This window comes from Cornus florida, unplaced genomic scaffold, assembly GCF_030987335.1.
Source record: "Cornus florida cultivar Cherokee Brave unplaced genomic scaffold, ASM3098733v1 CherokeeBrave_3.0.0_Hap2_Chr09, whole genome shotgun sequence".
Taxonomy (NCBI): Eukaryota; Viridiplantae; Streptophyta; class Magnoliopsida; order Cornales; family Cornaceae; genus Cornus; species Cornus florida.
The window spans coordinates 93017642-93041012 of record NW_026775579.1 but is presented as its reverse complement, the minus strand read 5'-3'; the positions used below and the strand labels follow the sequence as shown (position 1 = coordinate 93041012).

The window sequence follows — 23371 nt, the reverse complement described above, 5'->3', positions numbered from 1 at the left end:
ACTTAATATGAAGGGATTATTACATATAAATGGTGCTAATAATCAATGTTTATCATTTGATAAAGTAAAAGTCTCATAATTTTGAAAAAATAAACATCTGACAAAATATTATATACCCTCACAGAAGTATCATATTTAGCCAGTGGTACCTAGAGATGGCAACGGAGCGGGGCGGGGATTCCATTCCCCATTCCCATCCTCGCCCCCATCCCCGCTTAAAATTCTTCAATCCCCATCCTCGCCCCCATCCCCGCTTAAAATTCCGCCACACCACCATAATTTTTTGTATTAAAAAAAAAACACATTTTTTCTTATTTTCATATATATACTAAATCTAATTTATTAATAAATTATTATATGTAAGGGTATATTAGCAACTTCATACTTAATTGGATGCAAGGGTGGGGTGGGTTCGTCCCTGCCCCAGCAAGGATTCATAATTTACCCCATCCACATTTCGCTAAAAAGATTCCCATCCCCTTCATAAAACGGGGCTGAGCGAGCCCCGGTAGGGATGGGGAATTTGCCATCCCTAATGGTACTTGATGCACAAAAAATGATATTTATATACACAAAAAATGATACCTATTTGAATAAAAGTGGTAATTGTATGCCCAAAACAAAAGTGATACCTAATGTACAAAAAAATGGTACCTTTGTACCTAAAAGTGCTAATTGTGTAAAAGTGAATAATATTTTCCATATCTACGTGAGCATTTTGGTTAATTTCATTTTTTGATAACTATGAGTTTTTGATTCCATCAAATAATAAATACGGGGCATTAGCACCATTTATATGTAATAATCCCTGATATGAATTATTATATACTTAAAATGTCATTTTTGTACTGCGATAAGCCTACAATATACACGTATACATGTGTGTGTGTATATATATATATGTTATTTTTTTTCATTAGAAATTTAAGCAATTGATAAATTTCTCTTTTTATTTTTGCAACTCATACTTTTCGTACAGAAAATTATAAACTTTTTAGATAACCGCCTTCTACAAAAGATAGAAATCAGAGACACAGGTTTTGAAAAAGAGAGCGGGTTGGGGTTTCACTGTTACTTTGTAGGTGAAGCAATCACACAATACACAACAAGAATGGACGTTCCTAAAGATCAAATCTCTGCACTTCTCGACCACGGCCTCTACAACTCTGCTCAGATGCTCGTAAAGTCTCGCTTTAGTTCCGATTCTTTCTTTTCAATTCACTCCAACATCAAGCTCAATTATTCTAATAAAATGCTTTGAGTATTAGGTTTTTATTTTATTTTCTATTTTTTTCTGAAAAGTGGATCGTACTAATTTTATAATCTGAAACGATGTATTGCACAGGGTTGTTTTCTTATTTCATCGTCTTCCATAAATGCTGAGACCAGTCCACATGTCAAGGCTGAAAACTTGGTATGAATTTGAAATTACACACATATGTATGTTTGTATGCATCGTAATTTTGCGTATTATATTGTTTTGTTAATTTATTGGATTATCAATTGCTGTTTTTATAACAGGTGCTTCTTGGTGATGCATTGTTTCGTGAGAGGGAGTATCGCAGAGCGATTGTAAGATCATATATATATTCATTTCTTTTGGATGTTATTAGTGAATGCATTATCACAAAAAATGGATATTTTCCCTTTGCATCATTTCCTTTTAATTTCATTTTGGTTTTGCATTTTCAATTGACATAATTTTAGACATTCAATGAATTTGAAGGCATATTTGGGTTTTACATAGCATTTTAATGTTTGAGAAGTTTACTGTGTATTGCAGAGATGTTGTCATATTGACCAAGTATTAAAAAATGGTGCCGATTATGAAATGCCTAGCTGTTGCCACTCTTTAACTCATTTGATTGCCATTAAAGCACACAACTGATTCACCCAATGTCTTTTGGGGCCGCAAACACTACACTGTAGTTATTTTATTTGTTTGACCTTAACTTCTTCTTCTTCGTCTTTTTTTTTTTTTTTTGAAATTGATGGTGTCAGTTGACATTGATATTAATGCGTCCCTTGGACATAAGTTGCTTTATCTAGTCCTCACGTGCACTCATGAAGTGTATGTATACTGCGGAGATACTATAAAAAAGTTCATATTTCTATGCCATTCTGTATTGTTAGAAAATCAGGTTTATGTGTTAAGTCAATGAATTGGCCATATATGGTAACTGCTGCTTCAAAGTTCTAATATTTTATTGTATTTCCCATTTTAAATGAAGTATGATTCTTTTAACCTGTCATCCATGCTCTGCGCTTTTCCTTATCATTTTTCTATCTTTTAAAATCATCTTAGCAGCGACAGTAAAGACATTAAGCCAAGGATACCACATCATCTTAACTTTATTTTTTGTGGCAGCATACGTACAAGCAAGCGTTGCAACATTACAAGATTGTTCCTAAACAAAATACAATGACTAGAAATTCATTGTCCACATCAAACAGGTCTTCTTCACCAAATTCTTTTAATATGTCAGGGATCAACGAAAACGAGGTAGTTTGAACTGTTCCCCTACACTTATTTTTTCTTTTCAGGTTGTTCTGATATTAACAATTTTTTTTTAAAAATTTTGTATGTTAAAGGTTAAATAATTGATGGAGTAACTTTCTTTGACATCTTGGTAACAGGTGAAGTTCAAAGTTGCATCTTGTCATTGTGCATTGAATGAGAATCGAGCTGCCCTTGTTGAGGTTTCATTTTAATATTTTAAATTTTGATCTTGTCTGTTAATCAATTTGTTAGCTGTAAGCTACTTTTAGCGAGGTGGTATTTCAATGCATGAATACGTTCTTCTTCTTCTTTTTTTATTTTTAAATATTCTTTACATTCTTTGTTGTTAAATCATGCATTTTTCTTTCACAGTTTTTCTGTCACTCCCTCTATATTTCATTTTAATTTAACTCAGTTTAATTTTAATGAAGAAAGAAGCTGAGGAATTGTGTTAATATAGAAAATTTATAATAGACAGGAAAGATTCCACTGTACCCTGGTACTTTTATTTAGTATAGCTCCAAAATGTTCTAGGATGAAGGTTCTCAGAACACTAAGATGGTATTTTTACAATTAAACATGGATGTGGTTCAATTGATTTGTAGTTTCTTTCATTTTAAAAATAGCTTCCACTGCTGTATTTTTGCAGATGGAGGGAATTCCAAGCAAAGCAAGAAATTTGCAGATGAATCTAATGATGGGCAAACTTTATCGAAATTCTAGACATACTCGTGCTGCCTTTGCTTGTTACAAGGAGTGTTTGAGGTCTGTCCTATTGGATTTCTTGATGCAAATTTCCTTTTTATTTATTTATTATTTTTTTATATATCAATTTCTTGATGCAAAATTTCCTTCATTGCAAATTTGAGATGTTTTGCAGTTTTCTTGGAAATTGGAATAGAATGCAATTTTTTTACAGATTTGCATTTTTTTTCCCTTTTCTTCCTGACCCATGAATGCTGCTACATCTTGATCATCTGTATCATTTTAACCTTAATTGCTACTGTTGATACAGAAACAATAACAAACAATGCTACTACTACTGCTATGACAACTGTATTTATTATTATTCTTCTTGTTGTCTTAAAAGGTTTTTTTCTCCTATGGTATGTTTGTTCTTAAATTGGTTTCCTTTCGATAGGAATTGCCCTTACATCATTGAGGCTATTGTAGCCTTGGCCGAACTGGGAGTTGCTGCCAAGGATATTATTTCATTATTTCCTCAGGTTGGTTGTTAAAACCATATATCAAGTAGCTGCTCGAGTGCAAAAGTCTATGTAATTATGATACTCTAATATTATTATCAGTTTATCACCATTATTTTTGACAAGTACATATGTTCTGATTAAAATGTTAAATATTGCATTTTGTCAAGATTTGTTCAACATTCTTAGAGAAATTGTAGTTAAGAAGATGACATGTAAGATATCCCTAGGATGATGCGCTTCTGTTATCTATAGGTAGTTACGGTGGATAGTTCCTATCTGGAATGAACCAACCAACCTGAAGCATAAAGGTTTAGTCCCCAATCCGTATGCAGACTGATAATATGGTCCTGGTTTAAGCAGATCTACATTTCAAATGAAATTCAATTTGATTAATATGAATTATGAAATTGTTTTTTTTTTCTTTCAACATTCATTTTATTATTTTCTAACCCCTTTTTAAATGGGTTGGTTCAGTCTGTGACTTTCTTTCCTTGATTATAAGTAGGATGAGCTTGAGTTGAGCGATTGTCAGTTGATACAAATTCATCCTGATTGGCACAAACCCACTTGAAACTGCTTTATTTTCAGTCCTTAGAGTTCCTGACACGAATTTGAACTGCAGCTGCTGAATGGCGTAAACTAGATAATGCACCTCATATCTCATAAATATTGTCTAAAATTAGACATTCACTGCATTACTATGTTCTTTGTGAACTGACATAGTTGTAGTGAATTTGGGAATTAATTGCCATGAAGAGGCTCTTGATACTCTTAAAATGATGACCTAACTTCCTTTTGCTGTCGGAAAGCATGATTTGCTTTAGGTCTCCAGTATATTCTCTCTTTGTATCTTCAGCATTAATGTGTCTGAAACCAAATTAATTCAGTTCTTTTGTTTATATTACGAGTATCAGATAAATAATATATTTGTCATTTAAAATGAACATTTTTAGTGGAGCTTATGCATAATTTTTTGATAATATTGAGTTGTGATGTTTTTGTATCCTTTGATGTTCTTGACTGATAATTACAGACACCAAATAGAAGCGGAAGACCACCCTTTGATCATTTTGACTCAAGTCGTTGGTTGCAAGTAAGTACAAGATGAAAATGATTTTGTCTTTATTACGTCTATATCTTAGTGTATGGGGTGTCTAATAAAAAATTTCCTTGTAGTACCTTAGCATATTTTGTCATGTTCCGCGGTAACTTTTTCTATTTTCTAATTAGCTTGTGCCTTCAAACTCGTACTTTACCCTCTAAGTGTGGCATTCTTGTGTCACACAACTTCTTCCCAGAATCAGGATTTCTCCTTTCCTTTAACCCATGGTTTCCTTTTCTCTTTGTTCTTTTTTATTCTACTGTAGTTAAGCATGCCACTTGATCCATCCCTTTGGTGGATTTGGTGTTCTAGATGTATTTGGTGAGGCTAGGGTTTGTGCTGCTTAGCATCATCTCTTCCTCTTAGATAGCCTTAATTCAAGCTAGAAAGTTATTTTGACAATTGACATCGTTTTTATATGCTGTTTTCTAGTGCAGCAATACTGTTAACCATTTATTCTTTCACTGCAGCGCTATGTTGAGGCCCAGTGTTGCATTGCTTCAAATGATTACAAAGGTCAGACAACTTCTATAAAAAGTTTGAGAGAGAATTTTTTCTTTTTCTTTATGGTGTAGTATGCTTAATATCCATTTAACTAATGTTTGCGCCCAATACATTATGACTCCAACAAGGCACTCTTTTGGGAGGACAAGGGTACCCTGTTAATGAGAATTTCTCTCGTTTTTTATCTCACATAAATGTACAACAAAGCATCTTTAGAGGATCATCCTAGTGATAGGAACATGACATTTCTGTGCATTGAAACAGATTTAGGATTCTGATATGACAGAGACAAGCTGAACTCTGATCCATATGATGCTTCCAAATAGAGAAGCTCAAAATTTTTCTCCCTGTTACAAGATGGCACTGTAAAAGATACCAAATGAGATTAAGGTGACATGTATTCTTACCAGGGTTTTAAAATGCAATCCTGACATGGCACTGCATTCGAAATTTATTGAAAAATCAAAAGTGAATTTTCAGTCACAAAAACCAAAATTCATGACAAATTCGAACCATTAATTATTGACTGCGAATTCATCAATGATTCTTGGATTTGAATCTCAAATTGTGCTTTTGAAAATCCAAACCAATACATAACTAATTGTAGGCTGTAGTACGTCGCGATAGTAGTGAGACCCACTATCACATGCGTGGTTGCTGTGACAGCCGTTGACTGTTGTGTAACAGCCGTTACAGTCCGTCACGATCCACTAAATCCCTTTCTGAGCACCCGAGTTAGAAAAGTTCTTTCTTTGAGCCTGATTTTACCATTCTTATTCCACTAAAGCCCTCACTGAGCACCTGATTTTATTTAGGAAACAAAGGATTTTATACATAAGATCAACAAGAATTTGAACGTAGAGCTTAAATATTGAATCTAAGCTTTCAAAGGTTGAAGGTTGAAAATTAAAGTTAGGAGACTTGTTTTCACTTGATACCTATTTATTTCTTTTTTTAGTCAGTTTTTATTTTCATTTATGGTCGTACAGCTTAAAAGAGAAGATAGATAGTCCTGCCCGCTGATAGTTACTTAAAAACCAAAATGAAGTTCCATAATCATACAAAATTGTTTTTTACATATTGAATAATACTCATTTAGCATCTCTGCTATTTTCATGAGAAGCAAAATAGAAGGGAAGAGGGAATAGAGAAAAACAAATTGGCCCTTTTGCTTTTGAACTCAATATGTACTTGCAGTACAAAATACATATAGGATGTGTCCTTCGAAAACAAAAATAATGTTTGGTAGCAACGATCACCAATGATAGTTTAAATTATTTCACATATTTGTGATTTAATCATGGATTTACGTTTCATGGCATAAGTTCTTGAGTTAATCATTTGTGAAGATTGATGATTTCCAGTTCTTTATAGTACTCTTTTTTTTTTGGGGTTGGCAGGTGGTTTGGAACTCTTCACAGACCTTCTTCAGCGGTTTCCTAATAACATACACATATTACTAGAAATAGCAAAGGTTAGGAGTAGTTGCATTTTTAATGAATTCTTTTTTGTATTTTCGTATTTTTGGCGCATTTTGATGATTTTAAACTCATATGCCGAAAATGTTTATCTTTTGCCCTTTGTGGACGCTTCTTTCGATCTATAATTAGTGTGTCAGACTTGTTGCTTTTGTCATCAAACTTCGCCAAATACTCGTTTGAACAACTATGAAGTTGTTTTAGACAATCTGCCAATTACAACATCGTTGTGTGTTTTGGTTAACAAGCTTATTAGAGTCATTATTTCAACCACTTTCTCCCTTACATTGTTCTTATGCAAGTTTTTGCGGTTGTAAACCATAAGTAAATGTATTACATAAATAAGCAAACTTGCAGTTAGCATTGTGCTTATGCCTAGACATTTGGAAGTTGTCATCTTTGCAGTATTAATTCTCTCAGTTGGGTCCCAAATGCATTTTAAAGAACCTTTATACTCTTAATTGGATGTGATTTTAGTTTAGATTTTAGTATTGCAATCTATAAACATCCAAAATTATCTCCTAAAATGTTAAACAGAAGGAATAAAAAGTAAAAGAAAAATAGAGAATATAAGGTCTTACTGTGTTGCATGTAAAAGATTAAAATTACCAGTATCATCTTTGTAGCCATCTTCTCTTGCTTCATCTTTAATTTTATTCAAACATCTTTCTTCACATCACCCCTTCAAGTATCTTCTATTGCCTTGTTGCATTAAAATTTCTCATTTCTGTATCAAATCAATGTTTTTACTAGAGATTTTTTTCCCCCTTCCCCGAACAGAGGTGGCATCTCTTCAAAGAGACATCACCACTGGTTCGATTTTAATCCACCCCTTGAATGAAGCAATCAACTGTGCTTTTCTAGGGAGCTTTTGATCTTAGCATATAATTTGGCTTTGTGATTGTATTAACATGTACTTGTTCTACTTTTCTGTTTCTTCAGTGACTTCTTTTTCTTAGATTTCTCATACATTATATTTTTGCATCACAAGTGTAGTATTCTGAGATATAACTGACAGCAAGTTGTATAGGACCTGGTGAATTCTTTTCCTCAAAATAACTCTCTTTTGGTATGCACAGATAAAACGTCATTTGTCTTCTTTTCCATTGATGGAAAAAACTTGACCAATTTTCTTTCGTGATCAGAGGGAACACTCATATGAAAATTTGTTTCTAATAGTTAGCAAATTTGCTATGCAAAAGTTAAATTAGGTTGTAGTGGAAGGCCTAGTTACCTAGGTGAAGAGGTAATTCCGTCTTTGGTATTGCTTCTTAATGAATGAGTTACACTTGCGGGAATAGTGGGATTTTGTTGCCTGCCTAACTTAAAAGTCATAAGCTCGTGTCATCATCATTTTGGGTTCCTCATATGTCTGTATATACAAGTTCCGATTGATGGAAAGTAGACATTTTTTTTTTTTTTGCAATTGTATCCAAGAGGTGTGTCAACTTTGAAGTGCCACTAGAAAGCTTTATGTCACTCTTCAAGTTTGGTTCAACTCAATAGATGACTGGTGTTTTTCAAAAAAAATGTTACTTTTGTTTCATTTTTCTACCTCTTGCTGCCTTAGGATAACCACATTGTCAAATAGCTCTGGGAGGTTTGTGTGGTGTGTTATGCTACTAATCTGGGCAAAGGTCTTCAAATTTATTTATTTTTTCCTAGTTGGGTCTTCAATATTCAAATACATGCATATTAAAGCATTAGTGTACTACCAAGAAATTAGTGAAAACAGGCTTCTCACAGCAGCAACTCTATACACATTTTCCGGCCCGTTGCTTGGTGCAATTGTAGAAGCTCGGGCTGCCAAGTGTTAAAACACGGGTTTGAGTTTTGGAGTAGCAACTTTGTGCAAAAATGATGATAAAGGTTAAGGCTTGTACCCAGTCCATCCCTCGAACCATCTCATTATAAGCAGGACCAACACTGGGCAATGGTCTTCTTTTATATATTTGGAAAGGAATTAACCCAATACAGTTGCGTTAGTGATATAAAATTTGTATTGCAAATGTTCAATACTCCTAATGAGATGAAGAAATTGTCTCAAATCTATGTTTAGTTGATTGCACATCCTATACATTTAGTAGTTTGCTTTTTGCTAAACTAAAGCATCTTGACTAATAGTTCTGTTTGGTGTATGAATAAATCATTTTGTGAAGGTTGAAGCCATTATTGGCAAAAATGATGAAGCCATTTTGAATTTTGAGAAGGTAAGTAAAACTGTTCATTATTATGTTTATGCAATAAATCATCATCTTGATGAGATGTATACCCTTTACTGGCTATGGACATTACAGGTTCGATCCATTGATCCATACATCGTCACTTACATGGATGAGTATGCAATGCTTCTAAAGATAAAGTCTGATCATTCAAAATTAAACAAGTTAGTGCATGATTTGCTGAGTATTGATCCTACGAGGCCTGAAGTTTTTGTGGCTTTATCTGTTTTGTGGGAGAGGAAAGATGAGGGAGGGGCATTGTCTTATGCTGAGAAGGTTAGGTTTTATTAATTTGGATTGTTTTTTCCTTTTTATAAACGTATCTCATAGTACCGTCATTTCTTTGCAAACAGAGCATTCGAATTGATGAGAGGCACATACCAGGTTATATAATGAAGGTACTTGTTAATTTCATAAGTAATAAACTGACCTCTTTTTGTCAAAGTATCAGCATGGAAATTTCTTGGAGGTCGTCATACATGATTTATATGTCAATTGCATTCTTGAGTTCTTTTGATTGTTAGAAATTCTTGTAAGCTAGGATTTCCTTTCAGGGCAATTTGTTCTTGTCACTGAATCGGCCAGAAGCAGCTGTAGTTGCCTTCAGGGGAGCTCAAGAATTAAGACCTGATCTTCGTTCCTATCAAGGTATGTTTTGGAAGGCAAGCCACGGGATCAGTCGGTCACCATTTAGCAACATATGTGTTTTACATTTACCTTTAGCTGCTGCTCGTTTGATGCATGTATATTTTAAACAAAGAAATTATAATAGAAATGGAGTAGCGTTGTCTGACTGGGAATTAAATGTAATCTCAGGTTTGGTACGTTCGTATTTGGCACTTTCGAAAATTAAAGAGGCTTTGCATGCCGCGAGGGAGGCAATGAAGGCCATGCCCCAGTCAGCGAAGGCTCTAAAACTGGTTGGGGATGTACATGCTAGTCACTCCGGAGGAAGAGAGAAGGTACACATGTAATTCGGCATTTATTCAGATTTGTGTATTGTTGGTTAACTGTCTCATCTTTAACTTTATCCTATTGTTGGTCAAACTTTCAGCATAATTCATGACAAATTCTAAAATGAAGAAACAATTGTTTTTAAAGACAATGGATTGGATTATGGAACTAAAAACATGATATAAGAATGCATCTGTATTTATTTATTTATTTTGCTAAGGAACGTGGTCTGAGATGTGGATGTTGCTACTGTTGTATTTTATAGCTACCATGAAAATTGTACCAAAGCAAACTGTTACTAGATTATTTCAAAAGCTTAAGATCAACTTAAATCCTCGCCATCCTTCAATTTAGAGGAGCTTTAGAATTTTAGTTATATTAGATGATTTCTATCTGGAAACCTTTTTATTATTATATATATTTTAACCTGACAAAAAGATCTGAATACCTTTGGTTAATATGTTAATTATCACGTAAACTTCTGACAGGCAAAAAAGTTCTATGAGTCAGCCCTCAGGCTGGAACCTGGTTATCTTGGAGCTGCATTAGCATTGGCTGAGCTCCATGTCATCGAGGGCCGCAATGCAGATGCCGTATCCCTTCTCGAGAGATATCTCAAAGACTGGGCCGATGACTCTCTTCATGTTAAGCTGGCTCAAGTATTTGCTGCTACAAATATGCTGCAAGACGCCTTGTCACATTATCAGGCTGCACTAAGGTTAATTTTGTTTAGGATTCTTTTTTATTACTATTATATTGGTCTAGGCATAACAGTCCAATAGTGGATTATAGCCAAACATGCATTGATTAAATATTTGCTGTGGCAATTACTGTAACGGGCATTATTTTTAAATGCACACTTTAGGATAAACCCACAAAATGAAGCTGCAAAAAAAGGATTGGAGCGATTGGAGAAACAAATGAAGGTTCGTCTTCTTCTTTGTATTTGGGCAGATATCCCCCCAAATTTAAGTGCTGCTTCTGATATGCCAGTACAATTTTACGAAAAATACAACAATTGTGATTGGTAAAAAGAGGGTTTGTGAAAACTATAGATGCAGAGTCAAAATTCTTGTTATGGATATTTCATGGGATTAAATGGTGAGTTTCTGTAGGGAGTGGATCCAGATGCCCCTGAAGAAGACGAAGAGAATGAGGTTGATGATGCTGATGGAGACCAGGAAGAGACTGAGCTCTTGTGATGGTTGGATAACGTAAGGTTTTCCAATTCTTGTTTGTTGTGAATCATGCCATGATTGCAACCAGGCTGGAGATTGCCATGCCACTGAAGTGGCGCCTCTAAAGTGGATTGCATTTTATAGAGCCTGAAATAGAATGAGGCCTCAAGTTACGTTGCTCGGAATAAAGCCAGTACATGCATCGTAGCCCTTAGGTAACAGATATGCTTCTTTTCTTTTGATGAGAATCGAGAAGGATTGGAGCAATAAGTTTCTTGGCTGCACCATTAGCATTGAGTATGCAACTTCAATGGTACAAGATAAAATTAATCATCTTGTGACTATCATAATTCAAAGGATCAAGTGCAGGGCTTACTCAGTGTTGTAGTTTTGTGTGATGCAGTATCAGAGAGTTTCCTGAATTGTATCTAAATTGTGATTAGAAATTTAAATTGCAAAAGGAGCATAATGTTCTTCAATATTGCGAATTTTATCCCCTTATTTTTCACTTGGTTTCATCCAATCAGACACACACCATCCAACAGGTTTTGGGGTCTCGTTAGTCACCTCTAATTTTTCTTAAGCTTCAAGCTTATTGAATGCAATGGCATAATAAGATGATATCTAACAAGCGTCGTGCATTCTCAGCTTCCTAAAACATTTGCAGCTCCACTCTAGAGATTTACATACATCATACGTGGAACAACTAGTTAATCTAAAATATATCTTACAAAATTATGTAGAACCATGGCAGTTTTTAACAAAAAAAGATTAAAACGTTGCAGCTGACAAAACTACTATTTTATTGCACATACATGTAAATTACTAGCAACGTGTACATTGATTCCCTGTACTAGATATGAAAAGGTTTCCTGGGGGTTGGAGCTCGGTTCTCCAAAGATTGCAGTCTTTGTTTGAGATGGAAAACTTCAACCTGCGAATTAATGCATGCATTTGCAAGATGAGTCAACTCACTATTAATAAGATAAACCACAGAAGAAATGGGGAACTTTACACACATTCATTACTTGGAAATATTTATAAAAAAGATATCATTGACAAAATAAGATACTTGAGTGGTAGGAGCTGTATGGCATATAATTCATACCATAATTCAGTACAATGTTGTGCCATTACATGTGCTACAAATAAATGCAATTCACAAGAAGTTTAATGAATTTGTATTTATTTACAAATAAATGCAATTCACAAGAAGTTTAATGAATTTGTATTTATTGCAAAATAAATACAAATTCATTAAAATCTGGTTGGTTTGCATATATCCGACCTTTTCTCATTTGAATAACCAGACTAGAAATTTCAGTCAAGTTTTGAACTAATGTCAGAGAAATGATACAGAGCTCTACTCAAATATTAATAAACCCAACAAGTAGCCGGACACTCGTAAATTTTATTTTATTCTACTATCAAATCTGTACCTGTAGTTGGAATGCCCTTGCCCTTTCTCCTGCTAGGACTCCTCTAGTTGAATGCAGCTCCTACAATATATGTAGGATATGTTAAATACTAAATATTTTTTATTAGATAACCCGCTCAAGCTTACAAATCACTAGGTTGAATGTATACAAGATTGTAACATACAAATGCAATTTATACCTTTTGGGTGTCATCCAAAACTGCCTTAAGGAAAGCCACATCATGCTCGAGTCTTACATTGTCAGAGTGGACAATATTTGACAGGTTGTTGGACTCTTCTTGTGCCAGCTCTAATCCAGATAGCTTCTCTTTCAACAATTCCATCTCCTTAAATGTGTCTGACAGTTTTTTCTCCATCTCCTGTCTGCTTCTGAGAACAGAAGATAAATTCTTCTCTGCAGATTCGCGGCTAGCCGATGCAACTGCTAACTGTCCTTCCAAATTTCCATTCTTTCTTATCAGGGCAGCCATTTTTGTTTCATAAAACTGATAGATACTTGAAGGAGCTGACAGTACCCCTGATTTACCATCAGTTTCTGGTAATGCTACTACATCATCACTATCAGGTGGAAGGTTTCCATTTGCTTGTTTGATGTGGTTGTTCGACTTTTCAGATTCAAAAAAAGCAGACATCTCCTCCTCAATGATTTTACCTCCAGTAGTGTTGGTTTGAATTCCAATATCAAGTTGTTTTGTTCTCTGTTCCATTATCTGAAAAAAAAGAAAAAATGGTAAGTGGAAAATCTTCCAATGATCATTAGACATAAAACAAGGATCAGATAGGTTTGACAGTTCAATGCTACTTTCTGTTTCTTATTTTAATGGTGGAAACAGGTCAACCTTTTTGACAACAGATAATTTGCTATCTAGTGCCAATCATGCGGAGGGGTTGTGAAAAATAACCATTACATGGGAAATAGTGCAAATCAGGTGATACAAACCAGTTGAATTGATAAAATAAATAAATAAATAAATAAGGTTAACAAATGCAAAAAGGGATAAAGTAAATCTGACTACATGGGTTGTTATATCTCTGAATACACTTGGACTACAACCTAATCCTGGTCTAGGAAATACAAGCAAGGGAATCATTGCATCCAGGAACATTAAAAACTTCCCATAAATGAACTAAGTTCTATATGAAGAAACTATGTAAAATTGGGAGTAGAAAGGGATATATCTCATATCTACCTTCAGACAGACAATGAACATTGATGATAGATGGGTCATGTAGCTTACTTGTGATTGACTTTCATCTTCTGAACTCTTTGCCATCTTTGCAACCACACTCTCTTCCTCATTGTGGAATTGCTTGCGGAGTGAGGCATTACCAGAAACGGGATTTGGATCCACGATTAAGGATTCTGACAAGGATTTCCTCCCAGATCCATGTTGTTCAATTGCAGATGCTAGATTCTGTCTCCCACCAGCATCAACTGCACAGTGTAAAGCACCATTACTTAATTGCACAGAAGACCCTATGGATGATGAGCGATTCTCAGAGAGCAAAGTTCCTGGACCTTTAATTGGTGTTGATCTCCGACCTATCGAGGATTCTTTCTTTTCCAAGATGAGTACTTCAACCTGTAACAAAACACATGACAAAACTGATGAATCAAAAGTCTTATCAAGGATCAACTCATGCATCAAGGGAAACAAGACTTTTGATTCTTCTTTAACCTGATTAGATAGCTCCTTTTTGGATCCCCCAAATGCAACAAGGAAATCCCGTTCCTTGTGCTGCACAAGTACAAGACTGAATCCCTACAAAACAATTGCTCGTTCAGCAAATTTGGCAAGAATAGAGGGAAACAAATATTTGTCAATCACACCAGAAAAAATTCTGCCACCATACAACAGCATTTGAAACAGGATTTTAAATCAAATAAGGAATAAATTTATATAATTACAGCGCATTTGTAAAAGAACTGGAAATTCAGTAATCAATGCAACATTAGTGAGACAATGAATTCCTAGTTTTGCATGCTGGATACTAATAACATACAATTCAAGAATGGCAACCAATTCATTGGTAACCCAAATAACATAATGCAGATAAGATGCAATGAATTAAAAATGTTCATCATCTGTCTTACCTGTTGCTCGTTTGATGCTCATAATTTAAAAGAAAAACATACCCCTAATCTAGTAGATACAATTTCAAGCTTCATTGCCCTTGGGAAAATAAGCATTACTTTTTTAGTCTCCACACAAATACATAAATTCCGGCGAGATAAACCATCAGAATAAATAATTTTAATCGAAGAACAGGAGAATAGAAACGCCCTAAAGTTGGAGGAATTCACAAGTTGCATGGATTTTGTGTACCAAAATTTCATCCTTATCCTTCAAAAGATGTCAGAGATCTGATGAAAGAAATACTATAATAACCATACAACTTTAGGGTTCATTTTTGAAGCTACAGCATAAAAGGTAAAAGAATCCAGTCCTGAGCAAGACCAGCATTTAATGTTGTCAGAAGGAGAAAAAAGGCTGCTTCTACTAGTAAAAACAAATACATAAACACGTGCCTATATAGTATAATCATAAACATTAAGGGGTCAAGGGATAATGGAGTAACAAGTTCTCCTAGAGGTTAAGTGCAAAGGCATGCGTAAATTGTGTGATGGAGCGAATTAAGGTGCATGTGTGGTAGAGCTGTATATTAAATGCAGTAGATAATTCTAAATATGCAACACAAAATAGTCAAAAAAACAAAAAAGGATTTCATTTGGTATATCAATTTAGAGATTAACTAAATCAATGTATATGCATTCAAGTTATTCAACTAAACTGAATACCACAAAAGGAAGCCGCAATAAAAGGCTAGAATCACACAGATCTTAGATTTTTAGGCATATATTACTTCATCATAACACTCGGAATAAATCATTATACACATGTGAGTCAAGCATTCAACCAAAAGTCAATGAATCTTGAATACTAAATATTTGATATGATTAAATAAAATGATTAATCAAATAAGAACGTAACATGATACACAATATAGCAATCAATGAGCATTTTTAAATAAAAAAAAATGATTTGATGTTCAAAACTATTAAAAAGCATGGATATGAGGTCTTTATGCATGCCTGACTAAAGGGGCTTTGACCATTATAGATAAAGGCACCATGGCTGAGCCTTGACAACTATGACTATAGAACATAATCAACCGAGCTATTGAAGTTCACCCACAAGTAGCTTGTACCAAAAGCCCAAGATTGACACTATAAAGCAAGATCCAAAAGGAAAAGAATAGACATTGTAAAGATCAATTGTATAATCACGTTGTAGTGAATGGTAAATTAGAAAATCGCACCTTGTTGGCACTGATAGAAGACGAAGGTGATGCAACAGCAACAGACCACTCAAGTTTTAAAACGTCAAAGATCAAAGTTTCTGCATGTCCTGAAAAAGAAACAAGAAAAAAGAAATAAAGAAAGAGGAGCAAAATGTGTAACATATACTTAGGTGACAGTCTAAGTGCGATCTAAAAAGGGAAGACATAATGAAAGCAGAGAAAATGTGCAACTCATATTCAGGGGCTAGGCTATGGTGTAATTCAATAATCTATACACACTGTCCTCCAAGCCAATTATAATGTATGTATCCATGTATAGTTCAACCATTCTGGCCGAGGTTTAAGACGTGACTAAATTTGTCAATCTTGAAAGTGGTTTTGATTCAAATATATGTTGTACTTAAAATTAGCTTTCGAACTTGAATTACAGCTTCCTGAACCATGCAAATGGAAGATTTATATAATTTTATGACAATAAAACCATGCCAGATTTAAATGCTCTACTAATCAATGTCATGCTTGACCTTCCTGAACCATTCAAAGATATGCAAATGGAAGATTTATATAATTTTATGACAATAAAACCATGCCAGATTTAAATGCTCTACTAATCGATGTCATGCTTGACCTTCCTGAACCATTCAAAGATATGCACAAACTCAAAGTCTCAACGACGACCCATATAACAAACAAGGTTACAGTTGAGAACAAGGATTTACTCTAAAAAGAGCATCAACAAACTAAATTGTTAATTGAAAACAAGAAGTGGAAATTAGTGACTAAATGTTCAATTCCAGAGTTGCAGCACGAGTAAAAACAAGTTTTTTCATGCACATCCTTCTCATTTAGAGTTGCAACATGAAAGGAACATATTCTAGAAGTTGAAGCATATGCTTTTAAGCCACTAAGACATACGTTTTTTCCTGCTACCACCTCCAGCAATATACCATTTAGTTCCACACAGAACTCCACAACAACCAGATCTAGGGGATGGATGGAAAGCTCGTCCTCGTTTTTTAATTCTTGACCATATCATCTGAAGAAAAAGATTCACATCCACATATCAGAATGTTGTAGCTAAAACTGTACTTTTGGATCTATTAAGGAAGTTCAACATACCGTCTCAAAGTCAAGTGAGTACAAGTCATTCAAAGTCCTAGACTTTGATGCTCCACCAAAAATTAGAAGCATTTTATCGTCATAAAGAGCTGCCACATGATTAGACCTTGGAGATGGTCCGGGTCCTCTGTACACATACAGTGCACACAGACACACAAAACCCAGTCAATAATAGGGATACATTACGTAATAAAGAAATAATATCTAAAAATGTCCACCAGTAAATTAAAAATTATTTATAGGTTTTAGAATGGCAAGACCCACTCACGTGCAATGAAGAGGGAGCCAAGTCAAGGATTTTAGATCAAACATATGTAGATCATTCAGTTTTCTCCTTTTAGCATCTTCACCTCCAAAAAGGATCAAAACAGAGCTTGCCTTAACTATAGTGTGACCACTGCGAGCGACCTGCAATGCATGTCAATTTCAATTAGCAGGTTCATTTATATCTAATAAAGTTCCATCAGCATATAAAGGCAGTTAATATAGGATCCAGTGCCATAATTATATAGCCTAATAATAGGATTTTGAAAAGAGAAAACAGAGGAATGACACAAAATTCTTTATATCAATGTATTAAGAACAGTTTCAGCAAACAAAGTACAAATTCAATGTGGCTATGTAATTTTGGTGTGCATGTAAGTGAAAAATTCTTGGTGCAGCACAGAGAGAATTAGGATAATGACCAACATACTAAATCAAGCAGTCCTATGAATTTTGACACCTTTCTAACCAAGAGAAACTGTAAACCTGTGTGATCCTAGTCCATTGGTTCCTCTTAGAAAATCTAAACCAAGATGAAAATCTAAACCAAGAAATAACAATAAGTATCTCTATTGTAAGTCTAAACTAAATTTTCCATGTCCATTTGAGTGCATATTTCTCCAAATTTATACAACAGGAGCCTAATGTCAACAACTTGCTCAAATCCTTGTTAAGTCAGAAATAGTACCGGAATGTCTCCCTTTGCTTCAATAAGCGACCAGCACTCTGTTTCTGTGTCAAATGCCCACACTATAAAAACCAAGTGGGAAAATGTCACATCATGTAAAAGAGCAAATAAAGTACAGAAAGAAAGCAAATAAAGTACATAAAGAACATCCAAAAAATGGAAGAGGAAAGGAACCGCAACCTGAAACTCTGTCATTTGCTGGGTCAGTTTTCCCTCCAATCAGGAGCACCTTCTTCCCCCAAGAAATCTAGTATGCACACACAACAAACATAACGTTTTCTCTCTTTTTCTTCTGAAAAGTAACAAGCAAGCAAAAACTTAAGCAGGGGGCTAACTCCAATGTTTTGTGCCCATCACATGGCAGTGGAAATAATATCCTATCTAATCTTAACTTTTGATCCAACAATTATTATATGCTTACATTTAACCTGGATTGATAGGTTGGAAGATATTAAATTGAATTTTTTCTCTCCTCTATATATTATTATAGGATTTTTTTCTTCTCCTCTCTGTGGTGGCTAATGCATTGGGTTCTGAATGATGGATAAGTTTCAATTGGTGCATGCCCAGGATGTGACGACTGCCGATTTAATATTTTCTGTTGTCACTCTCATAATGCCATTTATCAAACCAAACTGCTTGCATCTAGCTTCTATATTGATCCTATTTGTGTTTCAATAATTCTTTTACTTGGAATACAAGACACATACCAGTCCCAGGTCTAACAACTTACTATCATAACTAGAGTCTGTAGCTATCTTAAGTCAGCTAAAGTTGGATTAAAGACCTCTGATTCCGATTACACTTCAGACTGCAATCCTGCAATGCTGAAAGAACATAATGTTGGATCATTATTGTTAAGATGGATAATCATACCAGGCAATGACCCTTGCATGCTGGGATCTTCAGTGGCAGGCTGGTTGGTGAAAGGTAAAGCTTTGATGAAGCTGTGGTCCAGGAAAATCTGTCAAAGTTAAGCACCTGAAAAGATAAATAAATTACAGCAGCTACAGCATCTGACAGATGAATTTAAACTGTTCTATTTGTTGAAAGACTTGTTGATTGGGGATCATCTTTTGTAAAAGAATGACCTCCCAATACTACCACATCGAATGCATATTTAAGCAGCAGAAATTTTACTGACTAATTTCCCTCAAGAACAAACTATAATCTACAGTCAGTGAAAGAGGTAACATTTTCGAACCTGCACATCTTCTAACAATCCATTCCCAGATTCACCACCAACAACGATCATCTTGTTCCCAATTACAGCTGCTGCATGCTATTTGGGAAAAAGTTGAAATTTCAAATTTGAGATTAAAATCTTGTGTCTTAATTTCAACATTGCATTACGCAGAGGAAAAAAAATAACAATGAAGAATGTTCTACATTGAAGCGAGGAGTGGGCTTGTCCCCGGCAATTGACAGCACCATCCAATTCTCAGAGTTCCCTGAAGTGCAGTTATTAAGCTCCGGTGCAGCAGATGAATATTGGCAATTGAGTTCATCGGATTTATTAGTTGCAGGTGCAACACCTTCACCCTGTAATACTTGAATAGCTTAGTCCACACATTTAATGAAGCTACGCCACATATGCAAATGAGTTGAAATCCTTACATTGGAATTACTATTGCGTTTCGGGTGTCTTATAGGACTTCTAGTTCCCTGAGCAGAGTCTGAAAGCTGAACCTTCAATCTGAGCAAGATGAGTGATAATATTAGGAGATAAACACATAGTAAAGCAGCTTCTAGTTTTCAAAGGCTAAAGTATTTTTATCCAAAGCTAAAGAATTGGAACTGCAAGCAACGAGTACATCTTAAGCAGACCAAACATATTACATCTGCAACAAGATCAGAAATTCCACAAATATTATTATATGTTTTTAATAGAAAGCACAGACTACAACAAATGAGCATTAACAAAACTGGAAACCGGAAATGACAAAACAGAATATAAGCATGAACGGGAAAAGGACAAAGCAGAATATAAGCAATGAACAATTATAGAGCAATTAAGTGAAGCTATGTAAAATCTATTCCAGATCTATATCTCATACATATTCTTGTACTCATCAAAAATTTCATGCAACATAAATATTTCACATCAAGCATAGTAATCTGTAGTGTCATATATACATAATCCATAAATAACTCCAGGACAAACTCTAAGCATTCTGTTTAAGGGATGAGTTCTGGTCTTGGTGGGAATTGGAAATGGGACTCTAAATCCAAGTGTTATGTATAGAATTTTACTCTGGGCTTGGAAATTGAACTTTACCCGAAAATTCAATTCCAAGATATCTTGGCCCAAAATAAGTAAAAATAAGGCCTTACATGCTAAGGACAAGAAACTGACAAACATGTCAACCGATAATTGGTCAAAGAAGAACTGCTACAGGTAATGCACATGGGACTTGGGAGTATCCAATTAATTGGAAGTTAAGAATGGAACTAATGATTACATTATCCACTTCCAAAATGAGTATATAGTATTGACCAAAAGTTGCAAGGATGCAACGCGGCTTCAAGGTTTGATGCTTAATTTGAATTTTGAATTCACAAAATTGTCTTGTGATGATGTGAATAGTTTATACTTGGCCAATAATTAGTTTTACTGTACAAGAACGAAACATATGGCAGTCTAATATCATTATGAGCATATAGTATTGACAAAAAGTTGCAAGGATGCAATGCGGCTTCAAGGTTTGATGCTTAATTTGAATTTTGAATTCACAAAATTGTCTTGTGATGACGTGAATAGTTTATACTTGGCCAATAATTAGTCTTACTGTACAAGAACGAAACATATGGCAGTCTAATATCATTATGAGCATGTTGTTGTTATAGATGATAAAGTGCATGTATTAAAAGGTTGGAAGAAGAAAGAACTTAAACGATTTCTAATAACGTGGTCACATAAAGAAATTAGAACTTAACTCATTTAGGAAACATGCAAGGTCAATTGGTGACTTGGTGGTTTTGGGAAAGAAAGTGGTGGTTTTTATTGAGGTGAAAATTGTTTCATTTTGCTATAATTCACCCTTCATATTCCTGTTTTTTTTTTAGTTCACATCTCTTCTTTATGAATGGGCATTAATGCATTTTTAACTTAAAATGCAAAAATGTGACTTTTAAGACCATTTTTGTGACCCATTTAATTGGGCATTTCTTATATCGGGTTTATTTTGAGGATTTGTCAAGCTGTACTGTTTCCAAGACAACTAGACAAGAAAAGGTGTTTCCTCTGAACCAAGGAGTCAAACTCACTCTACAAACAGTTACTCTTCATCATCTTTTGCAAGAATCTAATCCAAGCTTCTTGGGGGTGCTTTCATGGTGATCTTGGATTCATAGAGACAATGTGGAGGTGTTGAGTAACTTACTTCTAGTTACTCAACACTTCTTTTTGCAGTTTTTCCCATCTTTAGTAACCTACTTCTAGTTGAACTGCTGTTGGATGTAAGCCTTAATGTTAAGCCACATAAATATCTTGTATTTGTGGTTAAGCACAAAGACCATATCCACATCACCACCACATCCACTCAAGACAAATACCATATCCACATCACTGCCATCCACTCTGTTGCTGATGCTACTACCACCAGCACAATAATACCGCCTCCACCACGGTCTGTCCACCATAATTAAGCCAATCCGCATTTGATGAGTTTCAGACACCGCCACCGCTATAAGCACCAGCCAGTTGTTTCTTTTGACCTCCCATCTTGATCTCCACCACCTTATCCACTAACATCTCATTATTAGAATTCTAGTTTAGAACTAACACATTAAGTTCAAATAATTAGTGATCCAAACATTAGAATTGATTAGGAGACTTATAAACTATACAAATTACAATCAATTCTCTAGTCTTAATATCAGTATTCACATCTATGAAGCAAAATATTGTTTTCAATCAGGACAATAAAGAACGATTGCACAATAAAATTATACAATCTATCAATCAAAATGCTCTAAAAGTAGCCAAAATTACCCGCATTAATCAACATAGCTCCAAGATTTATTAGAGATGACCTTACACGAGTCAATTTGATATAAAACTAACTGAATGTGTGTGCGTGTGCATATGCATTAGCTCACCTTCCAAGCTTCATTCGCCTGCGAGAAAACCCGAACATGTTCTTGTACTGAAGCGTCCACGGCTAAAACCACTTCACTATTAAAAACCTCATCACAAAACCCTAGCGTAAACGAGCTTTAAGCCTCAACAACCAACAAAGGGAGCCACATTTTTATCACAGAAGCCCTAAAGGATTTCACAGACAACCAAAATCAGAAGCAATAAATTCACGAGTACCTTTTATGGACAAAAAAAAATAACATAAAAGTTAGGGTTTCTCAACACACATTCCATTCAACAACGAATTTATGAGCCATTTGAACGAGTAACTGAAGAATCCTCACCAACTATTCCGACTGAAAACGACACCATAGCTATATATTCTGTGATTCACAACTATAAATAGAGAGAGTTATATACACACACATTCATATATATATATATATATATATATATATAGTGACGTACGATTTTGATGTGTAACAGAGTTACTATGAATGGAGTATACTAGAAGTGTAGGTGTGAATGTGAAGGATGAATGTGATTTTCTTGTGGCAGAGAGTGCGTAAGATAGCATAAGTTTGTCTGTTTGTGTATGGGGTGGTGTGTGTCGTCCTTCACGTGGGTTACGTTTTAATTGCGAGCGACAGGTTAAATGTTGTCGGGATTCTAAATTGCGCCGGGGAGTGAGAGCGCATCTTCGGGTTGAAGTGATGAAAAAATGACCGTTGGTCATGGGTATTGTCTATAGAGAGCTGAGTTAGATGGGCAGCATTCAATGCTTGCGGCAGTGGCCATGGGCCCACTTTTGTCTTGGAACTTGGGTTTTGGTATCGGAATCTTTCTGAATCTATACACTGCATGTCACAATAATCACAAAAAACGTCTTCTTCTTCTATGGATTGGGTTGGGCCAACGCTAGCCCAAAATTATGAGTTTGTGCCATAGGCCGAATCACTTACATATTTATTATTTGTCCTAGTATGTAGAATCGATTCAAGGCTTAAGCCCATCGATTGTCGTTGGTTCTGGTTGATCTGAGTTCGAGCAAAACTTCATTATATGTGTTATTAATTAAATCTATCATGTCATATAATTAAAACATTTTTATTTTAGTAGATCATATCACTTATATGGCATTACTACAACCAGCTCAATTCTCTTCTCTTTTCAGCGCTGGACCAAATTTAGTTTTTTATTCCATGGACTTGTTTCTAGACCTAAAATGAATTGATGATGCCAATATAGTAATTGTTTAAAGCACACTGAGTAAAATTAGTAAAAAACACACGAACGTGAACAAAATATTTATATAATCATAAAATAAAAATT

General features: G+C 34.9%; 2 protein-coding genes across 4 annotated transcripts; one reads left to right on the top strand and one right to left on the bottom strand.

Moving 5' to 3' along the window:
• The first annotated feature begins 958 nt into the window (after positions 1–958).
• LOC132275252 (anaphase-promoting complex subunit 7) lies at positions 959–11642 on the top strand. The gene is made up of 18 exons (XM_059776707.1): positions 959–1180; positions 1346–1414; positions 1522–1572; positions 2369–2503; positions 2638–2700; positions 3150–3265; positions 3642–3726; positions 4742–4801; positions 5281–5326; positions 6715–6788; positions 8952–9002; positions 9090–9290; positions 9368–9412; positions 9569–9662; positions 9831–9976; positions 10457–10686; positions 10834–10894; positions 11084–11642. The coding sequence occupies exons 1-18, from the start codon at positions 1112–1114 to the stop codon at positions 11168–11170; spliced, it is 1683 nt and encodes a 560-aa protein (XP_059632690.1). The 5' UTR covers positions 959–1111; the 3' UTR covers positions 11171–11642.
• A 214-nt stretch (positions 11643–11856) lies between these two features.
• LOC132275251 (acyl-CoA-binding domain-containing protein 6) lies at positions 11857–22619 on the bottom strand. 3 transcript variants are annotated; one of them, XM_059776706.1, is made up of 18 exons: positions 22327–22609; positions 22060–22225; positions 19576–19654; positions 19348–19500; positions 19163–19240; positions 18835–18939; positions 18139–18205; positions 17959–18020; positions 17275–17414; positions 17007–17133; positions 16803–16923; positions 15906–15994; positions 14264–14347; positions 14104–14167; positions 13823–14019; positions 12764–13294; positions 12586–12645; positions 11857–12080 (listed from the first exon to the last, which is right to left on the bottom strand). In XM_059776706.1, exons 2-18 carry the CDS (start codon positions 22095–22097, stop codon positions 12000–12002), a joined length of 2076 nt encoding a protein of 691 aa, XP_059632689.1. In that variant the 5' UTR covers positions 22098–22225; positions 22327–22609; the 3' UTR covers positions 11857–11999. The 3 variants fall into 3 exon arrangements, with proteins under 3 accessions (XP_059632689.1, XP_059632687.1, XP_059632688.1); XM_059776704.1 differs by having other exon boundaries at positions 13823–14167; positions 22327–22619; XM_059776705.1 differs by having other exon boundaries at positions 13823–14167; positions 22384–22619.
• Between the last annotated feature and the right edge of the window lie 752 nt (positions 22620–23371).

What these genes read in the sequence shown, in the direction of transcription:
- LOC132275251 (XM_059776704.1), bottom strand. Translation starts at nt 22,097, where the DNA reads ATGTTCGGGTTTTCTCGCAGGCGAATGAAGCTTGGAAG. An exon ending in GATTGTTAGAAGATGTGCAG is followed by an intron (nt 18,940 to 19,162) that starts GTTCGAAAATGT and finishes TTATCTTTTCAG; the next exon opens with GTGCTTAACTTTGACAGATT. An exon ending in CAAGGGCATTCCAACTACAG is followed by an intron (nt 12,081 to 12,585) that starts GTACAGATTTGA and finishes ATTAATTCGCAG; the next exon opens with GTTGAAGTTTTCCATCTCAA.
- LOC132275252 (XM_059776707.1), top strand. Translation starts at nt 1,112, where the DNA reads ATGGACGTTCCTAAAGATCAAATCTCTGCACTTCTCGACCACGGCCTC. An exon ending in ATGTCAAGGCTGAAAACTTG is followed by an intron (nt 1,415 to 1,521) that starts GTATGAATTTGA and finishes TTTTTATAACAG; the next exon opens with GTGCTTCTTGGTGATGCATT. An exon ending in TTATTTCATTATTTCCTCAG is followed by an intron (nt 3,727 to 4,741) that starts GTTGGTTGTTAA and finishes TGATAATTACAG; the next exon opens with ACACCAAATAGAAGCGGAAG.